At 41.5% G+C, this 19,571-nt stretch overlaps 1 protein-coding gene across 2 annotated transcripts in view; it reads left to right on the plus strand.

Moving 5' to 3' along the window:
• SCML4 (Scm polycomb group protein like 4) overlaps positions 1 to 1,558 on the plus strand; it is a 60,635-nt gene extending 59,077 nt beyond the window's left edge. For both annotated transcript variants that reach the window (XM_054023540.1, XM_054023539.1), the window contains exon 7: positions 1,433 to 1,558. In XM_054023540.1, the coding sequence (XP_053879515.1) occupies positions 1,433 to 1,558 (126 nt within the window). The remainder of the gene's footprint in view (positions 1 to 1,432) is intronic.
• Positions 1,559 to 19,571: the final 18,013 nt, after the last annotated feature.

Here is a 19,571-nt window from a genome sequence, read left to right on the forward strand (position 1 = left end):
CTTCCAGTGACGGATATTGTAATTGTGAGCACATATCGTTTTCTAGACCTTCTTCATACTGATTATTTTAGCTTTGTTCCAGTTAGCTTACCACTCAACAGTGCTTGGAGAGGGTGACCTTACTGGGAGGGGAAGCCTACATTTCTAGCTTCTGAAGTGGGAGGCGCGGTCTCATTTTGCTGTTTTAATCTTTTTATTCACTAGCGGCTTGATCCTGCAACCCTCATTACTGAGTATAGCGCCAGATATTCCGGATAGTCCTAGTGAATCAACCCCACGGGGTTAGTGCCCCTTTAGGGACTACTCACCTTGCTGAGAAATATGCTCAGGAATAAGTGTTTGCAGAAACAAGCCTTAATACAATAATACTTTCCTATTGCAGCTGGAAGCTGCTCACTAACTCCAAATGTACTTGAGAAACCTGTGTCGTTTCTTGCTCCCAATCCCTTATAAAAACACTCCAGTAGTCTACAGTAATGATCCAAATTACTGTAGGCCAGACCTCAACTAGTGTAAGTCAACCTCACTCCCTTGGCTTCAGTGATTTACACCAGCTAAGGATCTGGTCCTGCATCTTCTAATAGCACTATTGCAGAGTTTTAGATCACTACTATAGAATTCTGGAGTATATTTTTATAAGCGCTGACACAGTTTTAATAAAGAGAAATGAAGCAAACATACTTTTTCCTCAGAGGGACATAGCTATTGCAGGATATTTAATTAAATATGAATGCTCCCTCTGGCACACTCTTGTCATGTAATTTAATGCTAACCCTTACATACTAATAATGTTAAAGGGGAAAAAAGACCCTCATTAACATTTTGAAAAAGCCGAATTCACTCTAATCGCTTGACAATATTTTATTTTACGTTATTCTAAGATCCAGAAGTTTGTTTTTCTTTATGCTATGCCCATGTTTGTTGTATCCATATTTGAATGCAACATTGATTCTTCCTTTATCTTACCTGCCTAAAATGATAGGAAGAAGAGATAAGGAGAAAGTGGTTTCCAATATGGGGGAGGAGGGGGAGGGAGTGTAAATTGACCATCAACTGCTGATTGAGTGAATCAGAAAGTGATCGTACTGTGGATCAGCAGTAAGCACAATAATGGTCCATGCAAATTAAGATCCATAGTAATGCTTCATTAGTATAACATGGATCACATAGACAAAATCTGGCCATCAAACAGAAACAATGCAATGTATGGAAGTCATGCTAATACTTAGCACTGATATGGCACTTTTTAATTTCAGTGGACTGTGATGAAACTTTAAAATTGACAAACTTTCTGCCAGCTCTGCTCTGAATGAAGCCATTTGAAGATGCAGCTGGAAGTTGTCTTAGCTGCAATGGAATGCCTGCTCTCTTACTTTTTCAGCACTGGTCACAGATTATACATCTTGATTTTCTCTCTCATTTTTTAAAACAGGAGATTGATGGCAATGCTTTATTGTTGCTGAAAAGTGACATGATCATGAAATACTTGGGGCTGAAATTGGGACCGGCATTGAAACTTTGTTACCACATCGATAAACTCAAGCAAGCAAAGTTCTGACATTTCCTTGAACAGTGACCCAATCTCAACGTAATCCCAGATAGCAGACTAAAGGTAACATGTTGCCTTACAGAAATACATCAACTTGTGAATTGTTTTTCTCTCTTTTTTAACAAAGACTTTGTCTTTTTTAATACTTGTGCATCTTCACCTTTTTTTAATCCAATGGGGTCTTTTGGCTGTTCTGTGTTAATAATTTGCCAAAAAGTATATAATTACAATAATTATTTTATATCATTAATATTGTTATTATGATTATAGTAAGTCCTATTTTTGTAATCAGAAGTGGGAAATTGGAAACAAATACAGCTTTGATACATGCTGAGGATTGATGAGAGACTATAGAAGAGTCACTCATTAGCCACCTGTCAACCTCTGGGGCATAATTAGTAACTTTCCAACGTCTGGGGTGTGGTTCTAATGCAGACCCAAGAACAAGAGCATTATGAGATAAAAGGCCTGGAAAAGGTCCGATTAATGCCCATTGTTTGGTCAGCTTTTGTTGTCTTATAGGCACTACCCCACGTCTTGCACTATCTGGAAAACTTGAAATTCTTTAGTTAAAAAAAAAAGTTTTTCTGAAGACTGAAGTACCTTGTTTTCCCACTAGAGGGAAAAAATCCTACTAAACTCCAGGCTTTAGCTGCTGATGACATGGTGGCTTTCTATAGGGTGTGATTGACCCACCTTGATTTTAGTCTGGTATACACACAAATTAAGCTCCTAGCATGATCGACCCATCACTGCTCACGGACAACTAGTTCACCGTTTAGAAACACCAAATGCAGAAAGCGTTCCTGATAGGATGCCACAACACACTGCGTCTCGTTAAGTCAAAGAGTGGTTGGATAGCTCTCAGAGCATCTGGCGTTCTCAGCAGTCTGCCTCCTTCCTTGAGCCATGCCTGTGTGCCATATATTTTGTGGCACTCTTTAAAAAAGCAAAAGAATACAGTGGAAATGTTCTCCAAAAAGAAGTTGAAAACACAACTCACACTGTACATTTGCAACTGTGTTGGATCTAAAAAGTAGATTTTCTAGATTAATTTCCTGACTGAAGCTGCCATTGTGGGTAATCTTGTTAACGTTCAGCACATATGCAGAGGTGTTGAGCTTTAGGACTTAAGTGGATTCAAAATGTCCTTCTGCACCATAAAAGAACCAAAAAAACCATGATTGTCCACATCTTATGTAGCCATGCCAGGACGAGTATATTTTTAAAAAATAGTAGATTACTTATGGGTTGGATATGCTCTTATTTTCTTCTTTAAAAATGAGATTTATCAAAAGGATACCTCCACCAGTTCAGCTTAAACAGCATTCCCTTTAAATGAGTATCCAGATTTTTTAGCAACTCTTTGAGATAGGGCTGTGTGATAGCCAGGCTCAACCTGTCTCAGAGAATGGATTCCTGAACCTCTACATGGCAGTGATAAGACGGTACCATCCAATTCTGTTCATGTAGAATAAAATGTTACCAAAAATGTCTTGCAGAATAAAACTCATTTTTATGTGCAACATTAGAATAAACCTGCTACAAAAAGGTACAAATTCAGGGCCTGTTCCTGAAAACACATATGAATGTGAATAACTTTAATCCCCTGAGTAGTTTAATAGAACTCACTGGGGTTATTCACATGAGTCAAGTTACTTAGGTGCTTATATGTTTGCAGCATCAGATCCGCAAATGACTGACCAGTTTTCAACAAGTCCTGTATGCACACTGGAATGCCTTTGAAATGAACACCTGAATAAATGTGTTGAATGAAATTCCTATAATACTAAGTATAAAATATACTAATATCTAAACATACTGACTATTAGAACTTTAAACTGAGCTACTTTGCTTTATGTCCAGGTTGCACAGAATGAAAATCTGCTCAGCCAGATGTGTGCTAGGGACATAAATGTGTTATACAGTTCATTGTTCACCGTTGCATTTTTGAAAGTTGAGTCTTTTACTTACAATAATGCTACTTATTTGACCCGCTTTTAAAGTCAGCTCAAAAGAGTGTAAAGACCTTGATATATCTGTAATGTCATGCTCAGCAAATCCTAGGACAATCTAGTTTTCTTACATGTTCTTCAGTGTAGCCCATCTTTCTTATTTAAAAAAAAAAAACAACTCTCAGATTTTAGTTCCTTCCATCCAAAAACTCACTTCACTGTAATATAGCTAACTCCAAACGAGAGCAGGTGAAAAATTTTCCAGTGGAATGTTTTTTTCCCATTGCAAAATGCCGTTTCCTCAAAATCTAAACTTTCCATGGGAACCTGCTGATTTTGAGAAAATTTTGTTTTGGAAACCTCCCTGAAACAAACATTTCACCATTATTGAAACACTTCACTTTTGACATTCTTGGGAGGGAACATTTTTGGGTTTTTGTTCTCAAAACAACTTTGTCATTTGAAAATGTATTTAATTGTATATTATATAGAAAGTCAAATTTGAATGAAATGTTTCGATTGACCCAAACAATTTTTTTTTAATTTCATTTTGCATAAAATCTCTAAATTTCAAATACTGGAGTTTCCCACAGAACAGAAGTTCTGGTTCCTCACAGCTCTACTCCTAACATACTTTCTTTCCTCTCCCTTTCCCTCTTTTAGCCATTAAAATTGAATAGCAATCAGAAGCCTGAGACAATACTAACAACATATATAAATTAGTTAGCAACAATGATATTTTTACATCCAATGTGCTGGAAGAATTTTCATACACCGTTGTATGAATCTTGTATATACAGTCAGTGGTGCTATTTCTTTTATATTAAACTTTTAAATATGACAGACTGTTGAAGTCAGGATGTTTAATGTTTTGTCCTTGGTGTTTTGTTTTCATTGATTGTATTGCATAGAAGTACAACATATAGCAAAAAAACCCTCCTTTTTGTGTGTTTTGAAATTAAAGGCAATTAGGGGGAAAGCATTATTGTAGCAATATTGCAATTATAACTAATTTTTCCCCTCACAAGTCTTGTAAAAGATGGTAGTTAAATAGCTCTGCTATGTAAAACCGGTCAGGCCACTTCCTCTGAACAAGCACTAAAGAGTCAGAATATACATGCAATTCATTTCCAAATTAGATGCCTTTTTAGATATTGTTGGTACAAATTACTTTGCTTCTTGTTCCGTTCATGGCTTTCACTTCAGACTGTAGCCAATCCCGTTCTATTTTTGAACCATTCTGAGAGGTGTAGGCATGTATGTATCCTCAAAAGCAATTATGTGGGTCTGTTTTCTACTTTTAAAGAATCATAGCTGGATCAAATGACATTTGCTACAAGAAATTTCAACATGTTATGAGTATTCCCTTTTGTAAACAAATGTAGGCATAGTCTAAGAATTTTGGGGAAAGCTGCGAGTGAGTTTTTTAGCTGTAATTAAAACAGCCTATCCCCCAAATGTACCTACTACTGACCTTTTTTAAAATGTCTGACCAATTCGACCTATTCTGTTGACACAGCTCATTCATTTTTCCTTCTCACTGACCACTGCTGCTGTCATGGCATCTTCTCCCTCACTGACAAATGCCTCTCTCCAGAGCAAGGGTTAGGTTAGCTCCATAAATTGCCCCATGGCAATCCAGTGCTGTCAGCCTCCACTTGAGCTGAGCCTGCTTTTGAACCTGGGACCCTCTTATGTGGCAGCAAGGGGAGCTGCTACCTCTGCAGAACTACCAGTCTCACTCAGCATGATCAATGCATAAAGATACTCTTGAAACAGGCTATGGCAAAAGCATTGCTGAGAGCCATATACTGCCCACAAACCATACACTGAATTCCCATGGGAGTGAGCTGTCTTAAAAAGACGCTGTCGTATGTTTTTTAAAAAGGGGGAACGACATGGGGGGAAAAAAACAAATAGACCATTAGTAGTAGTAAAAGATCGGGAAAATACTGACTGGACTTTTGACTTAGAAAGACTGTTTGCAGTAACAAGCGCAATAGTCCAGCTCAGTTAGCACCACTAACAAATGGGAGGTTGAAAATAGCTTGAGAAAAGAGATTATGGGCTTTAAATTGAAAGATTTGAGTGGCAGGGCCTGATTCTCATTTGTAAAGTACTCTCGGGCATAACCTGCTATAAACCCCCTTTGTGCAGCTAGAACAATGTAAATTGGTTGTAAATGAGAATTGTTTCCCCCACCCTCGCCCCATAACCATGCTTGTATCTTTAGTTGTTCTGATCGGAAAGACAGAGATGTACCTGCCAGTGGTCGAGCAGCAATATTTGCATTGAAGTAGAAGGGGGGATGTCATTTCCCTCTCTAGACTGGGATACACAATCTCTGTCGGGGGGAAGGTTGATCCTTAGTTCACAAAGATATGTCTGGAGAGGAATTTGATTTGGCCTTTGGAATGCTCCTGCTCAGATGCAAAGGGGGGGAGCAGTGAGTGGAGAGGCAGTGAGATTAACTGCAGAGCAAGTGCCCTAGCAACCCCCAGTAGGTGGTGGAGCTACGGCAGGTCATCCCTGCAGCCCAGCTGGATGTGTGAGGATTCAGACGGGCTGCCAAATGGGTGAGAGGGATATCAGAGGTGTGGGTGCAAGCCAAATGGGTGACACCCGGCAGCCCTGTTCTCTGCTCACACTACTTCTGATCACAAGCCCACTCATGTCATTAGAAAAGAATCCCAATGGGCTTTACTCTGGCCCTAAATCAGGTGGGAGTCTATTCAAGTCCATAGTTATACTGGTGTGAAACTAGTGGAACAGAGACGAGACTCATGCCTCTAGTGTTCCAGTCCAGAGGATCACTGTGTATTGTTTGTAAGCCACAGTGAAGTGTTCAGTTCTGTACACTGAGTCTGTTTCTAGACATGGGGTTTTCTCTGTTTTCTCCAATCTCCCCTTTGGAGTTAAGGTTATGAGAACGCTCTGTTGGCACATGCTTCTTCTGTATCAAAGGACTTGGGACTATTAGGAAAATAACTCACAATAAACCTTTTGAGGGAAAAGTGGAGGAGAATTGTGTCCTTTTCCAAAAGCAAACCTTAGTGCAAGAGTTCCAGAATGCAGCACACGAACACAAAACGTGTCACACTTTTTATAATATTGCAGTAGGTCACACAGGGTTGCAGAAATGGGAAAATCCATACCCACAAAATACGGTTCTAAATCTGTACAGCTTTGCCAGAAAATGCTAGCAAATCACAGCGGACACTTCCTTTGAGTGCATGCAATAGTTACATGCTGCTTCCTAATCCACACTCCCTTCATGGACAATTGGAAATGGTTTCTCTTGGAAATCTAAAATTGTACTTGAAAAAGAATCACTTTTATTCATTGCCATGAGTTCAATATTATGGAAACATGTCTGCTAACCATTTGCTTTGTGTAATTTGTACTAATGCTAATAAGAAACAGCTGTGATGCTTCCTGTTGTAAATTCTTTTGTGGTTGCAGTGGTATTATCACATATATTTCCCCAACGTGATAGACTCTAGTAAGATAGAGCTCTTATTGTGACACTACGCAGCTTGAGCAAATTCCATCCACTCAAAATTAGAACTATGAAAAACTTAATTTAGAGGATGTGTCTCTTTGTTCCCAGTCTCTGAACTACCAGGTGCTTGGCTCTGAACGGCTGGGTGAGTTCACATGATGCATTGGAGATAAGTCACTGCGTGTGTAGTGTTTTCAACAGGACTGGATTCAGCATAAGTGTAAGTGGCGGGTTAGGTTACTTGCAGTTTAAGCAATGGGCTTTCAGTCTGAGGTTAAGCAGTAGAGGAAGACAGTTTATTTTAAAAAGAAATGTTCTAGTAAAATATGTTGGCACTTTAAGACTCAGACTGAAACACAGACGACTTTTCTCAGCGGCAGTCCCAAGTAAAATGTTTCCCTTATCCATGACTAAATAAAGAATCTTGATCCTACTGAGGCCAGTGTAAGTTTCACTATTGACTTCAGTGAGACCAGAGCTTGGCCCAGAAACAGGGCTAGCTTCAGCCAAGTTCTAAAGTAAGCAGAACCTAACAAGGCCTATTTCATCCTCCCTTGATCTACTAAGAAATAACAAAAACCCACCAGCCTATTCCAGCCCCTCTCCCATACAACTCCTTTCCTGCTGGTTTATATACTCTGCTGCCCAGGGAATCATTTCCAGTTGCTAAGGAAGCCTATTAGTATATTCCAATAGAGAGCTTTGCTAATCCACCCATTTTTGTCAGCAAAGTGCAGGTTGGGTGGCAATGTGAGAGGGGGAGGTATTAACCCCTTGCCTACCAGAATCTGTGTAGGAGCCTTTCAGCCCCGTGCCGGAAGGAAACGTTCCATAAGGCTGTTACGTGCACATGGATGTTTGATGAGTTCTCAGTTTTGAAAGGCAAATTAAATTCTACATACAGAGCTTTTAAATATGGAACCAAGCAAAATCTCCCATTGATTTATACATAACTCCACTGGGAGTTTTCCCAGCATAAGCACTCTGGGATCAGATCCTTAGTGGAATTTAAAAACAAAACTGTTTAAAACCAATCTAAGTGGCCCATTACATTCAGCCACTTTAATAGTAATGGCACTCGATAGTGCTTCAAATGCATCAGTCTCTTGGATGGTGTCATACTAAAATAATAAAGCCAGATGGGACAATAGGAAAGAGTCCACCTGCTATTGAAGAGTCTTTCTCTTCTTGGCTTCTGGAGAGCTGCCAAGAACAGTGCTTGAGACTGGTCAGGAGAAAGATGACGGGCATGTGTGTGGCTTAGCTAGGCTGGCCTGGTTATGTAGGCAGGCGGTGAAGTGAGTAAAATAAAAGCAGGGCTCAGAAGCTGAGAAGAGCAGGTTTCAAAGAGGAGGAAGTTCTGAGTTTTCCTGCGGCCCCCTTTTCGTCTGTGGCCTACTTCCAGGCGTGTATAGAATCTTTCCTGAATGTATCAGAGTTTCTTTATAACTCAGAGTTTTCATTGTTATTGTTAAGGGCAGAGATCTTTTAAGGTGCCCTTCTCTTTTAAAGATAAAAATACAGGCCGCAAGTTCCTCATTATAAGTACTTTATAAAAGAACAGGAATCCGTAAAGGGCTGCAGACAAAGGGAAATAATAGTAAGGACATTTTAGAATGTAATTGCTATGCAACTGTCACCGTCTTTGCACTCAGAAGTAAGGCAGGGTGAGAGAGAGAACTTCTGAACTTTGGTGAATCTAAATCAGCAAAAGACTGATGTTTAATTGTATTCCTTACTTTGATGGTTGCCTGATGCGTAATGTGTTTTCTGACCCTGCGTATTTGCTGTAATGGCAGTGTTGAGAATTGATCAGCACACCTGAGTTTCAGTGGAACAAAATGATTGTGGCCTGGTCTACACTGGGGGGGAGTGTCGATGTAAGATATTCAACTTCAGCTACAGGAATACAGGAATACCGTAGCTGAAGTCGACATATCTTATTCCAACTTACCTCCCGTCCTCACGGCGCGGGATCGACGGCCACGGCTCCCCCGTCGACTCTGCTACCACCGCTCGCTCTGGTGGAGTTCTGGAGTCGACGGGGAGCACGTTCGGGGATCGACATATCGCGTGTTAATGGGACGCGATATATCCATTCCCGATAAATCGATCGCTACGTGCCGATAAGGAGGGTAGTCTGGACGTACCCTATCTGTCAAATCTAATCTCTCTTCTCCATGGCATTTCTAATGTGCTGTAGTACCTCGGAGTGTCCTTACAAACTTGATCCCAGTTTGTGTTGTACTTAAGGAAGAAGCACTCTTCTTTTCTTATGGTACAGTAATTCAAAGAGTTCAAAGAGCAGATGCTACTGGATGCTGTACGCCAGATTCTCAGCTGGTATATATTGGCATCACTCCATTGACTTCGTTGGAATTACACTGATTTACACCAGCTGAGGTTCTGGCTCTGTACATTACCTGTACAGTAGAACCTCAGAGTTATGAACACCTCGGGAATAGAGGCTGTTCATCTGAAATGTCCGTAACTCTGAACAAAACATTATGGTTGTTCTTTCAAAAGTTACAACTGAACACTGACTTCATACAGCTTTACTGTGCAGAAGGAAAATGCTGCTTTTAACCATCTTAATTTAAACGAAACAAGCACAGAAACAGTTTCCTTATCTTGTCAAATCTTTTTTTTTTTAAGTATCAGGGGGTAGCCGTGTTAGTCTGTATCTACAAAAACAACGAGGAGTCTGGTGGCACCTTAAAGACTAACAGATTTATTTGGGCATAAGCTTTCGTGGGTAAAAACCTCACTTCTGCATCTGAAGAAGTGAGGTTTTTACCCACGAAAGCTTAGGCCCAAATAAATTTGTTAGTCTTTAAGGTGCCACAAGACTCCTTGTTGTCTTTTTTTTTAACTTTCCCTTTATTTTTTTTAGTAGTTTACATTTAACACAGTGCTGTGCTGTATCTGCCTCTCTTTTTTTGTTTTGTTTTGTTTTTTAGTCTCTGCTGTTGCCTGATTGCATACTTCTGGTTCCAAATGAGGTGTGTGGCTGACTGGTCAATTCGTAACTCTGGTGGTCGTAACTCTGTGGTTCTACTGTAAAATGTGACTGGCAGAAGTTAGGAATCTAGAGTCTGTGACGGGGAGCCTGTGTGCATTTTTTACACCACAGAGCAGAAAATCAAGATCCAAACCATTAGTGCACTATTCCTCTATCACACAAAACCCACTGCCTATGATTCATCTATGCACTTTGCAATCCTAGAAGTGAAGGGCAGAAAAGAGCTATTGGCTCATCCAGTCCATGTCCCTGTAAGAAGCCAGACCGGATTCCAATCTCTCAGTTCCACTGCTGTAAATTCAGTGGAGTTACTCCACATTTACACCAGTGTAACTGAGAGCAGAACCTGACCCTCCACCCCTTGGTGCTAATGAGGTTCAAACCCAGGATCTCTTGTTTACTAGAGAGGTGTGTTAGCCAGCTATTATTATTAACAACAGTAATAATTTCTATTACAGTAGCATTTAGAGATTTGAGAGTCCATTATGTTAGGCCCTGTCCATAAACATACTAAGAGACTGTCCCTGCTCTGAAGTGTTTACAACCTAATTAGACCAGATAGGCAAAGGTCAGGAGAAAGGCAAGTGTGCTTATTCTTCCTCCCTTGTTGCACATGGGGAATGGAAGCACAGAAAGAAAGTGACCTGTCTAAGGTCACACAGGAAGCCTGTGGCTGAAGCTGGCTGAAAAACATGGAAAAACTTTCATGAAAAGTTTTTGAAAATATTTTTGTGACATTTTTTTAAATCAAAAATTTGAATCTTTGAAAAGCATTCGCCATTCTGTGAGCTGGCCAAAACGGTATCACCATTTTCAATTAGAATTTCATGAAGCTTGAACTTTGGCAGAGCCAGGAATTTGTAGGTCTCCCGAAGCCTAGGCTAGACCACAAAACAATCCTCCATCTCATTAGTCTGCCCTTTCTCCTTATGTTGTCCACATCTAACCTGCTCCTCACACAAGCATCTCTTGCATCTTCCTTAGTCCTTCTCTTATTCTTCCTCTGCCCCCTCCTTCCCTACCATCCTATCTCTTTCTTTACTCATTCCTTTCAGCATCTCCCTTCTCTTTTCCCTTCCTCAGCATCTCTCGCTTGACCTCTCTTCCTCTTTCCCTCCAGTTCTAGCTCACTACAATCCCCCTTCCTCTGCTTTCCCCTTCCCATCCTTCTTCCCGCAGCAACCTCTCTTTCTTCCTTACCCACCCCTACCATCTTCCTGCCTCTCCGTACTATCTCTCCTGACTGCTTTTTGTCTATCCCGCCCCTTCCCTTTTCTCTGCTTTTCTCTTCTCCTTTTTCAGACACTTTTCTCCTTCCACTCCTTTCAGGAAAGAGAACACAAAGTGGACTCATTTGTTCACAGAAGATTCTAGTACAAGTTTTCTTCTGACTAAGGTTACCACCTGCTGATATTTTTGGATTGGAATCTCTTTTTTCCCCCTAACCTCCTCATTATCTTGTCTGCAAAATGTTCCTCTGCTTTAATGTGCCAGCATCAAAGGGACTTTCTGAGGGAGCTTTTCAGGTGTCTAGTTAATTATTATTTGCAATCTATACCTCATTAAAAGTCTCAGCAAATTTACACATGGTGAACACAAGTTTTTTCTCCAACTTCGGTCTGTCTCTGCTGCCTGCTAACATTCTCTTTTGCCTGGACTTTTAAGTTAAAGTTGTTTAAATGCTTATTAATTTCTAGGCTACCATTACAAAATATAGAAAAATAGATCACATCATACATTGTTCTTTGGAAATCATAGGGATGAATCAGGTATGGATCGAGATCTGTTCTCATGACTACACTGGGTCCCACAGTGTTTATTGTTTCCTTTATAGTATGTGAGGGCCAGCACATAGGCGTCCACTACTAAGCAAGATCAGCCCCCTGACTGATGTAGCATTAGGCAGGCGCAGACATCCTCACACACAAAGCCAACCAGTTTGCCCCCACAAAATCTAAAGAGATTCCAACTTCCCTCCGGTTTGGGTCTGACAGTTGGCAGCTCCCAATGCCAGCAGTGGGGGATAAGGAGACAGGCAGGCAAGACATAGCCATTGGACAGGAGAAAGGGGAGAACTAGCCCCAGCAATCAGGCCAGTGGTATGCCGTGACATCTTTAGTAAGACATGTAATTCTACACTTGCATGCAAGGCGTGACCATGCACTTACAGTGCGGCCCGCCTCCCACTGCTTGGAGGACGTCATTTTGTTCACAAAATGGCATCCTCCGTGCACATTTGGGGGCTGGACAGAATTGTCCCAGGGGTATAGCTGGTCAGGAAGTCATAGTCATGGTTTTCATAGCATACAATGCATGTGTTGCCAACATGGACGGCACACCACTGATTCAGGGTGCTAGTGGTGTGAAAGGGAGAGCGAGAAGTCAAGAGTAGAGACTGTGTTCAATAGCACTTAAAGTATCCTGTAAATATCAATCTTGTTACTTTCATTACAATATTTGCACGGTCCTCATGTCATCCTGAAACGTGCAGACAGATTTGAACTCAGTTACACCAGTGTGAATTCAGAGTGACTCCTTGGCACGTCCCCAGCTTTATCCTGGTGTTACTGAAATCAGAATTTGGCTCTGTATCTCTTGTTTCAAGCAGTGGGAGGGACATGTGCAGGAGAGTTTTTATCCAGTTGTGGAAGGTGGCAGTCCTACACCACACCTCAAAATAGCACAAATCCTGCTTACACTTTTTAATATTGCACTTAGTTAGGGTTACCAGATAACAACTGTGAAAAATCGGGACCGGGGTGGGGTGGGGAAATAATAGGCGCCTACATAAGAAAAAGTCCCCAAAACCGGGACTGTCCCTTTAAAAATGAGACATCTGGTCATCCTACACTTAGTTCCCTTCCAAATCCCCAGCATTAGATCCCACAGCCTATGAAGTGTGGATTATTTTATGTATGAGGGGAGGGGTTTAGTTACTAATTGGGCTCAAAGTGCGTTAGCTTTGATTTTTAATGTGCTGTAATTTGATAACTAAGCCTCAGATACTGCAATGACTGGATAAGAAGGGTTGCTTTCATCACATTTTGCAGATATTTTACAATCTCAGACTGTTTTAAAAATATAGTATATATTAACCTTGACCTCATCAAACCGTGAATTGCATCTTCCCCTTCTCCTTACTCTAGATCCCTAGAAATAGCTATTTTGCAAGGGACTTTACATATCAAGTGAGTTTGTGGATACTTTTCTTATATTTTTCATGTTTGTACAGTATCCAGTGGAAAACTGAATCGAAGACAGTGAAATCCTATTCAAATTCTCAGACTCAGGCTGTCTTCAATTCAGTTTCCCCCAATTTGTTATCATCTAAACAATTTACTACCGATAAATAAAAAACCACTGCATCACAGATTATTAAGAGCAAATACTTGAGTTACTGGTCTGGGTCAAAACCCATCAAAATCAATGGAGCCTTTCCATTGACTTCCAGGGGCTTTCATTCAGGCCCCATGTATCTGGTCTCTAAATGGATAAATTAGCTCAGATAAATTAACTTACCAGGACTCTTCAATAGCAATTTGTATATTGCAAAATAGCTTGTAAATAAATGAGATTTCCTTTTTATTAGAAATGTGTTATTATGGTGCAATTATGGGATTGAATGATGGTGACCGAAATATTAGGTCTTGTGACTAAATGTAAGGTGTGTACATAAGCCTCTTTCATTTTGAAACTCTTTGACTCAAGAGCCCTGATTACTTTCATGTTTCTGCTTCATTATTCCACCCTCATACTGCCATATTGGGCTGACCAGGCTTGCTAGCAGCCTACCTGTGAAAAGTGGCTTGGTGCATTTCCCCAGCAGGATTGTTTCAATATAAAACTATTATCACAGCATACAGTGCAGCCCGATGGCAATGGCTTGATTCAAACCTTTCCTCATCTTGCTAAGAAAGCCCCAGGATCAACCTCTTTCCCAGTGCATCATCCACCAGTAGCTGTAGATTCTATTCCCTTTCGTGCTCTTATTGGCTTTTTTGCATCACGGGCCAGTTTACCAGGATGTCTGATTCACGCATTGGCTTTTAAAACTTTCAAAACTTGATTCTTCTCTCACATTGGTATAAATTGGGAGCAACTCCATTGACTGGAGAGGGGAATCGGACTCACATTTTTCTTGTTTGGCCTTGGCACCGGGTTTTTTCCTTCAATGAGAAAAAAATCATCATGGTCTGGGAGTTCGTTAAGGCCCTGATTCAGCAAAATACTTAAGCACAGGCTTAAGATCCATTGACTTTAATGGGACTAAGGCATGTGCTGAGAATTCAATCCCTGTTTAAAGTGCTTTGCTGAATCTGGGCCGAAGCTATGCAGTTTCTGACTCTGTGAAGCCTGATCATATGGAATAGGTAAACCTTTCATGTACGTGGGGTTTATTCTGCAGCTCTTTTTGTTCAGTCAGTGCAATATTTTAGCATTACTTTATTTTTGAAATATTTTCTGGGGATTCCCAATAAATTTGTGGGTTACAAAGACAGTTTAGAGGCCTGTGATTTTTAAAAAAGTTTATTTTACTATGATTATTATTATTAATAATAATAATTAATCATGCAAGTGCTCTCCTATTTCAGACCAGTCATACTTATTAAAGATGACTCATAGGGTATATTGTTAATTATGCCAGTGTTATAGTATGGTACTAACATCAGGGAAAAGACATCTTTTTCACATTTCTGCTTCTTGGAAATGCGATGCCGCCCCTTTAACACTTTAATGTTTTCTCAGATGGCAAAATCTCCCAAACATTCATGTTGAACAATAATCATTTCATACAAGTGACCACTGTATTATATGAAATAGTTTTGTATTCATTTAGCGAATATGCATACAACAGAGACCTAGCGGTAAAGACAAATGTAGAACTTATACAATGGGTGAGAATAATTAAGAGATAAGAAGCCGGGAGTTCTAGGAATGGCATGAGTATGACAAAAAACATATTAGTATTATTGGCCTCAGAATTAAAGAGATTTGGCTTCAGCTTATATGCTGTGTGCGCACATATATGTATAATAGATGCAAACCCACGCCCCTGGATATGTATACATACACACATCAAACAAAACAAAGACTTTCAATTTAGTATGTTCTGTATGGGTGGGTCTAATGTATTCATTCTTACTATGTACAGTGTTTTCATACATTTATTATCATGTAACAAACATTGTGTCAAACTGTGCTGTTTTATTTCTTCATATCAATTTTTTAAATTATTTGTAACTTATTCCTTCAAGTGGATTCTCTTTAGTCACTATTAGAGGCATGTTTTAATGTATAGTTGTATACTGACTATTCTGTGTGCTGTATTCTGCTGTTTGCATCTTAATTAAGCTGGTTATTACTGGCCTTAATGTTTTACAGTTGTATAAAAACTAAATTTGTCTGGGTTTCACTATTTGATGCAGTATGTTTAAGATGCAGTATATTGGAGGACCCGCTGTGATTAAACAGACAGGTCCCAAACTTTCAAATTTATGTTTCATGAGAAATGCCAGGACTTTCTTTTACTATTGCAAAATTATTTCTGTATTTTTAATAAAGAATTGCATTTACTTGGTTCTATGTATGTTTTATCTAATAAACTGTATTTTTTAAGTAACTGCCTGATCTCAATAATATATCTTTATGCCTGCATGTATACACACTCACACAGCATTTTTACTAGCACAACGCAGCTGGCTTGAAAAAGTCCTTGTGGTATTACACACTCCATGAGCCTGCAGCGCTGTTAATGGTAGAATTACCACCTAGCCTGTCCTGTGCAGAGCTAGTCTCATATTTTTAGTCTCACTCCTTTGGTACACAAGCAAGGGATGGATACTGTGGTGTCAGCCTATTGATAAATCTCCACTGCAGCACATTAGCATCAATGATTAGTTGCAGGAAAGGCAGTTTCTCCAGGTTCTGCACTGAATCAGGGGTGTTGAAGCCACTACACACATTGTCAGATTCCTAACGCGCTAGGCTGTAGTTATAGGGCTAAATTGTGGTGTCAATTAAGCCAGGGTAAATCTGGAATAACACCACTGAAGACATAACTCCAGTGAAGGTAGACGTGCCAGTCTCAAGGCAGACATGCCATTCAGCCCCTGCCCACCTAACTGACTAAGGACTAGAGTAATCTAGCAATGCATTAATAAAGGGCCTGATGAAGCTCCAAAAACCTAGTCAATTGCCTTAAGAAATGCTGTCCCTAGAAAATTAGCAATGGTTACACTGTTGCATATTATGGCACCTGGCTGCCTCCACTATATCCATGCATTAAATAAACCATCGCCTCTTCTTTCTCCCTCGTATTTCCACCTCTATAATGCTACCAACCCATAGGCATGTTGTTACTTCCATGGCAGTCAATTTGCCATTGACTTCAATGGAAGCAGGCACAGGCCCCCCCATGAATAATTCTCAGAACGGCTTCTATTTCACTATGTAATATGATGGGAATCATCAAAAAGTGTTACAACAACACAGATTCATGTTTATCAAAATACCTTGAATTCATATTTCTTCTGGCCTCTTTCTGGGGATCCTGAATTTAAAGTTGATTTTTTTTAAAACATATTTTTTTATTTTTCTGCTATTCTTTGCCATGGCCAGGCCAAGAGTAAAGCCCTATAAGATCCAGTCATCCTAGTTGCAGCTGCTTCGATGCTCTTCTTGTCCCAGCTGCCACTGATCAGCTGGCTGGGATGTGAATGGTTGCAGGGTGGTGAGTCGCTGCAGTGTGCAGAACACTACCCATATCTCAGTCAGGATGGCTGAGCAGGGCGTGTGGAGGTTATAGAAATGCTGAGCAGATAAGCTCCCTAGTCAAGGTCAGCACAAAAGGCCTCCTCCAAAGCCCACTGATGACAAGAGGAGTCTTTCCATCGACTCTGATGGAAGTTGGATTGGAGCCCAAATTCCCTGCCACTGCCAACCCTGGGCGGTAGCTCTGGGTCTGTGAATAAAGGCCTCCTGTCCCAGGGTTGTAGATCTGGCAACTTTCACACATACTAAGTTCACAGGCACTAAATGTTTTAGCGGAAGAAGAAAAGCTGCCTGGGATGCTAGTTGCGCCACATCAGAGATGGACCCACACTCAGCTACTATGGTGGAAAATGGAGTTCTGCCGTGTCTGAATAATGCCTGACACTACATGGGGTTCCTCCCCTGCCCTATTTCACTACAGCTAACCCAGCCCTACTCCTGCCCTGACACTGTAAAAACACTCTTAACATCCCGTGTGGTGGCTGCTCTGCTAGAAGTTTCTAACCCCATTTGGACCTAGTCAAATATCCGTTCTGGCTAAGTCTTGTACTTTCTGGGTGACCCTAGCCCACAGTGTGCAGCATTTTTCCTGCGCCAGCTGTGGGGAACCTGCCCCTCTCCCGAGACAGTGCTTTCACCATCGGTCGTTAAAGCTGATGGGCAGGGACACCACTAACAGTATATATGCAGTTGCAATCTGAAGTCATTGAGGGGCCGGATTTCTCAGAGGGAGGTGTGCAGCTTCTTACAGTGTCTGGTCTGTGTATCTATAAAATGCCCAGTCACTGTGAGCTGAGGGGGCTCAGGATAACACCTTGGCTGTACAAACACAGGACGCCATCTTCTTCAGAGTACTCGAAGTCTAGCTGCTAGAGCACAGGGTTGAGCCGCGAGATTGGAACAGTGCTTGGGGAAAAGGCTATGTCTTCTTATGAATTGCTATTTCTTCTGCAGTAGAGTCTAAGGACCCCAGTCAGGGATCAGGGCCACATTCTACTAGCCTTTCTACAGGCATATAACACAAAGACAATCCCTGCCTCAGAAAGATCACACTGTGGGATTTAGCCACCATGCAGCAGCTGAAAAAACAGTCAGGGCCTGGGTAACAGTAGAGGCATCTGCATTTCGATGTGCAATTCTATCTACTAGTTGCTATAATTATTGGGGGTGATTTTTTTTCCCTGTACAAGTTACTGGGAGTGAGAGTTTTATTGTAGGCAAAGCTGGTACACCACCTGTAGTTTTAGTTGCCTGACACTTCCCAGTATAAGGCTATGTCTACATTAGCACTTTTGTTGGTAATACTTATGTCGCGTAGGGGTGTGAAAAGCACACCCTGACCAACATAAGTTACACCTACAGAAGTGCCAGTGTGCACAGCAAGATGTTGGCAGGAGATGCTCTCCCACTGCCATAGCTACTGCTGCTTGTTGGGGGTGGTTTAATTATGCCAGCGGAAGCGCTCTCTCCCATCAGCATAGAGCGGCTACACGGGGGATCTTACAGTGGTGCAGTTGCATCGGTACAGCTGTGCCGCCGTAAGCTCTCTGGTGTAGACATAGCCTCAGATTCTATTTTCAGTTGCTTAACAGTTTGCAAAATTCCAGCTATTTAGGCTGAAATTTTCCATGTAAGAACATAGGATAAAAACAGCTATACAGTAACTCCTCACTTAAAGTCGTCCCGGTTAACGTTGTTTCGTTGTTACGTTGCTGATCAATTAGGGAAAATGCTCATTTAAAGTTGTGTAATGCTCCCTTCTAACATCGTTTGGCAGCCGCCTGCTTTGTCTACTTCTTGCAGGAAGAGCAGCCCGTTGCAGCTAGCTGGCAGGGGCTTGGAACCAGGGTGGACCGGCAGCCCCCATATCAGCTCCCCGCTCCCCTAAGTTCCCTGTGCAGCAGCCGCCCAGCAGGCTATCAATTGCAGCTGTCCCTTCCCCCACTGCCATGTGCTGCTCCTGCCCTCTGCCTTGGAGCTGCTCCCCGAGACTCCTGCTTTCTGTGCGGGGGGGGAGGGAAGGAAGAGGGGGGCTAATGTCAGGGTGTCCCCCTCTCCCCCTGCTACTGCACCCCGCTTACCCCATCTTCCATAGAGCAGGGGGAACACACTAGGGCTCAGGACGGAGGGAGCTTGCAGGAGCTGTGGTATCAGCAAGCCGATCTAATTAACAAGGCAGTGTACTTAAGGGAAATGTGCATATCTCCCTCCATTCCTGCTGCCTTGCACAGTGAGAGAGTTAACCCTTGAGGGCTCAGCCAATTGTTAGTTCATCATTTAGCAGTAAGGGAAATATCCCACCCTCTGACTCCTCCACCTCAACCAAGCTTCACAATCATTATCACTGTGTACCAGTATCAAATTGTTTGTTTAAAACTTATACTCTGTGTGTGTGTGTGTATATATATAGTCTTTTGTCTGGTGAAAAAAATTTCCCTGGAACCTAACCCCTTCATTGACATTAATTGGATTGGCTTAACATCATTTCGCTTAAAGTCGCATTTTTCAGAAACATGACTACACCGTTGAGTGAGGAGTTACTGTACTGAGTCAGACCAATGGGCCAGCTAGCCCAGGAGCCTATCTTCTGACAGTGACCAATGCCAGGGGCTTCTGAGGAAATGAACAGAACAGGTCATCATCGAATGAGCCATCCTCTGTTGTCAGGAGCGGCGCCAGGGTTTTTGCCGCCCTAGGCAGCAGCGCTCCTCCTCTGAGCATTCGGCGGCGGGGGTCCTTCCGCTCCGCATCTTTGGGGCACTTCGGTGGCGG

Source organism: Malaclemys terrapin, chromosome 3 (assembly GCF_027887155.1).
Source record: "Malaclemys terrapin pileata isolate rMalTer1 chromosome 3, rMalTer1.hap1, whole genome shotgun sequence".
NCBI classification, from domain to species: domain Eukaryota; kingdom Metazoa; phylum Chordata; order Testudines; family Emydidae; genus Malaclemys; species Malaclemys terrapin.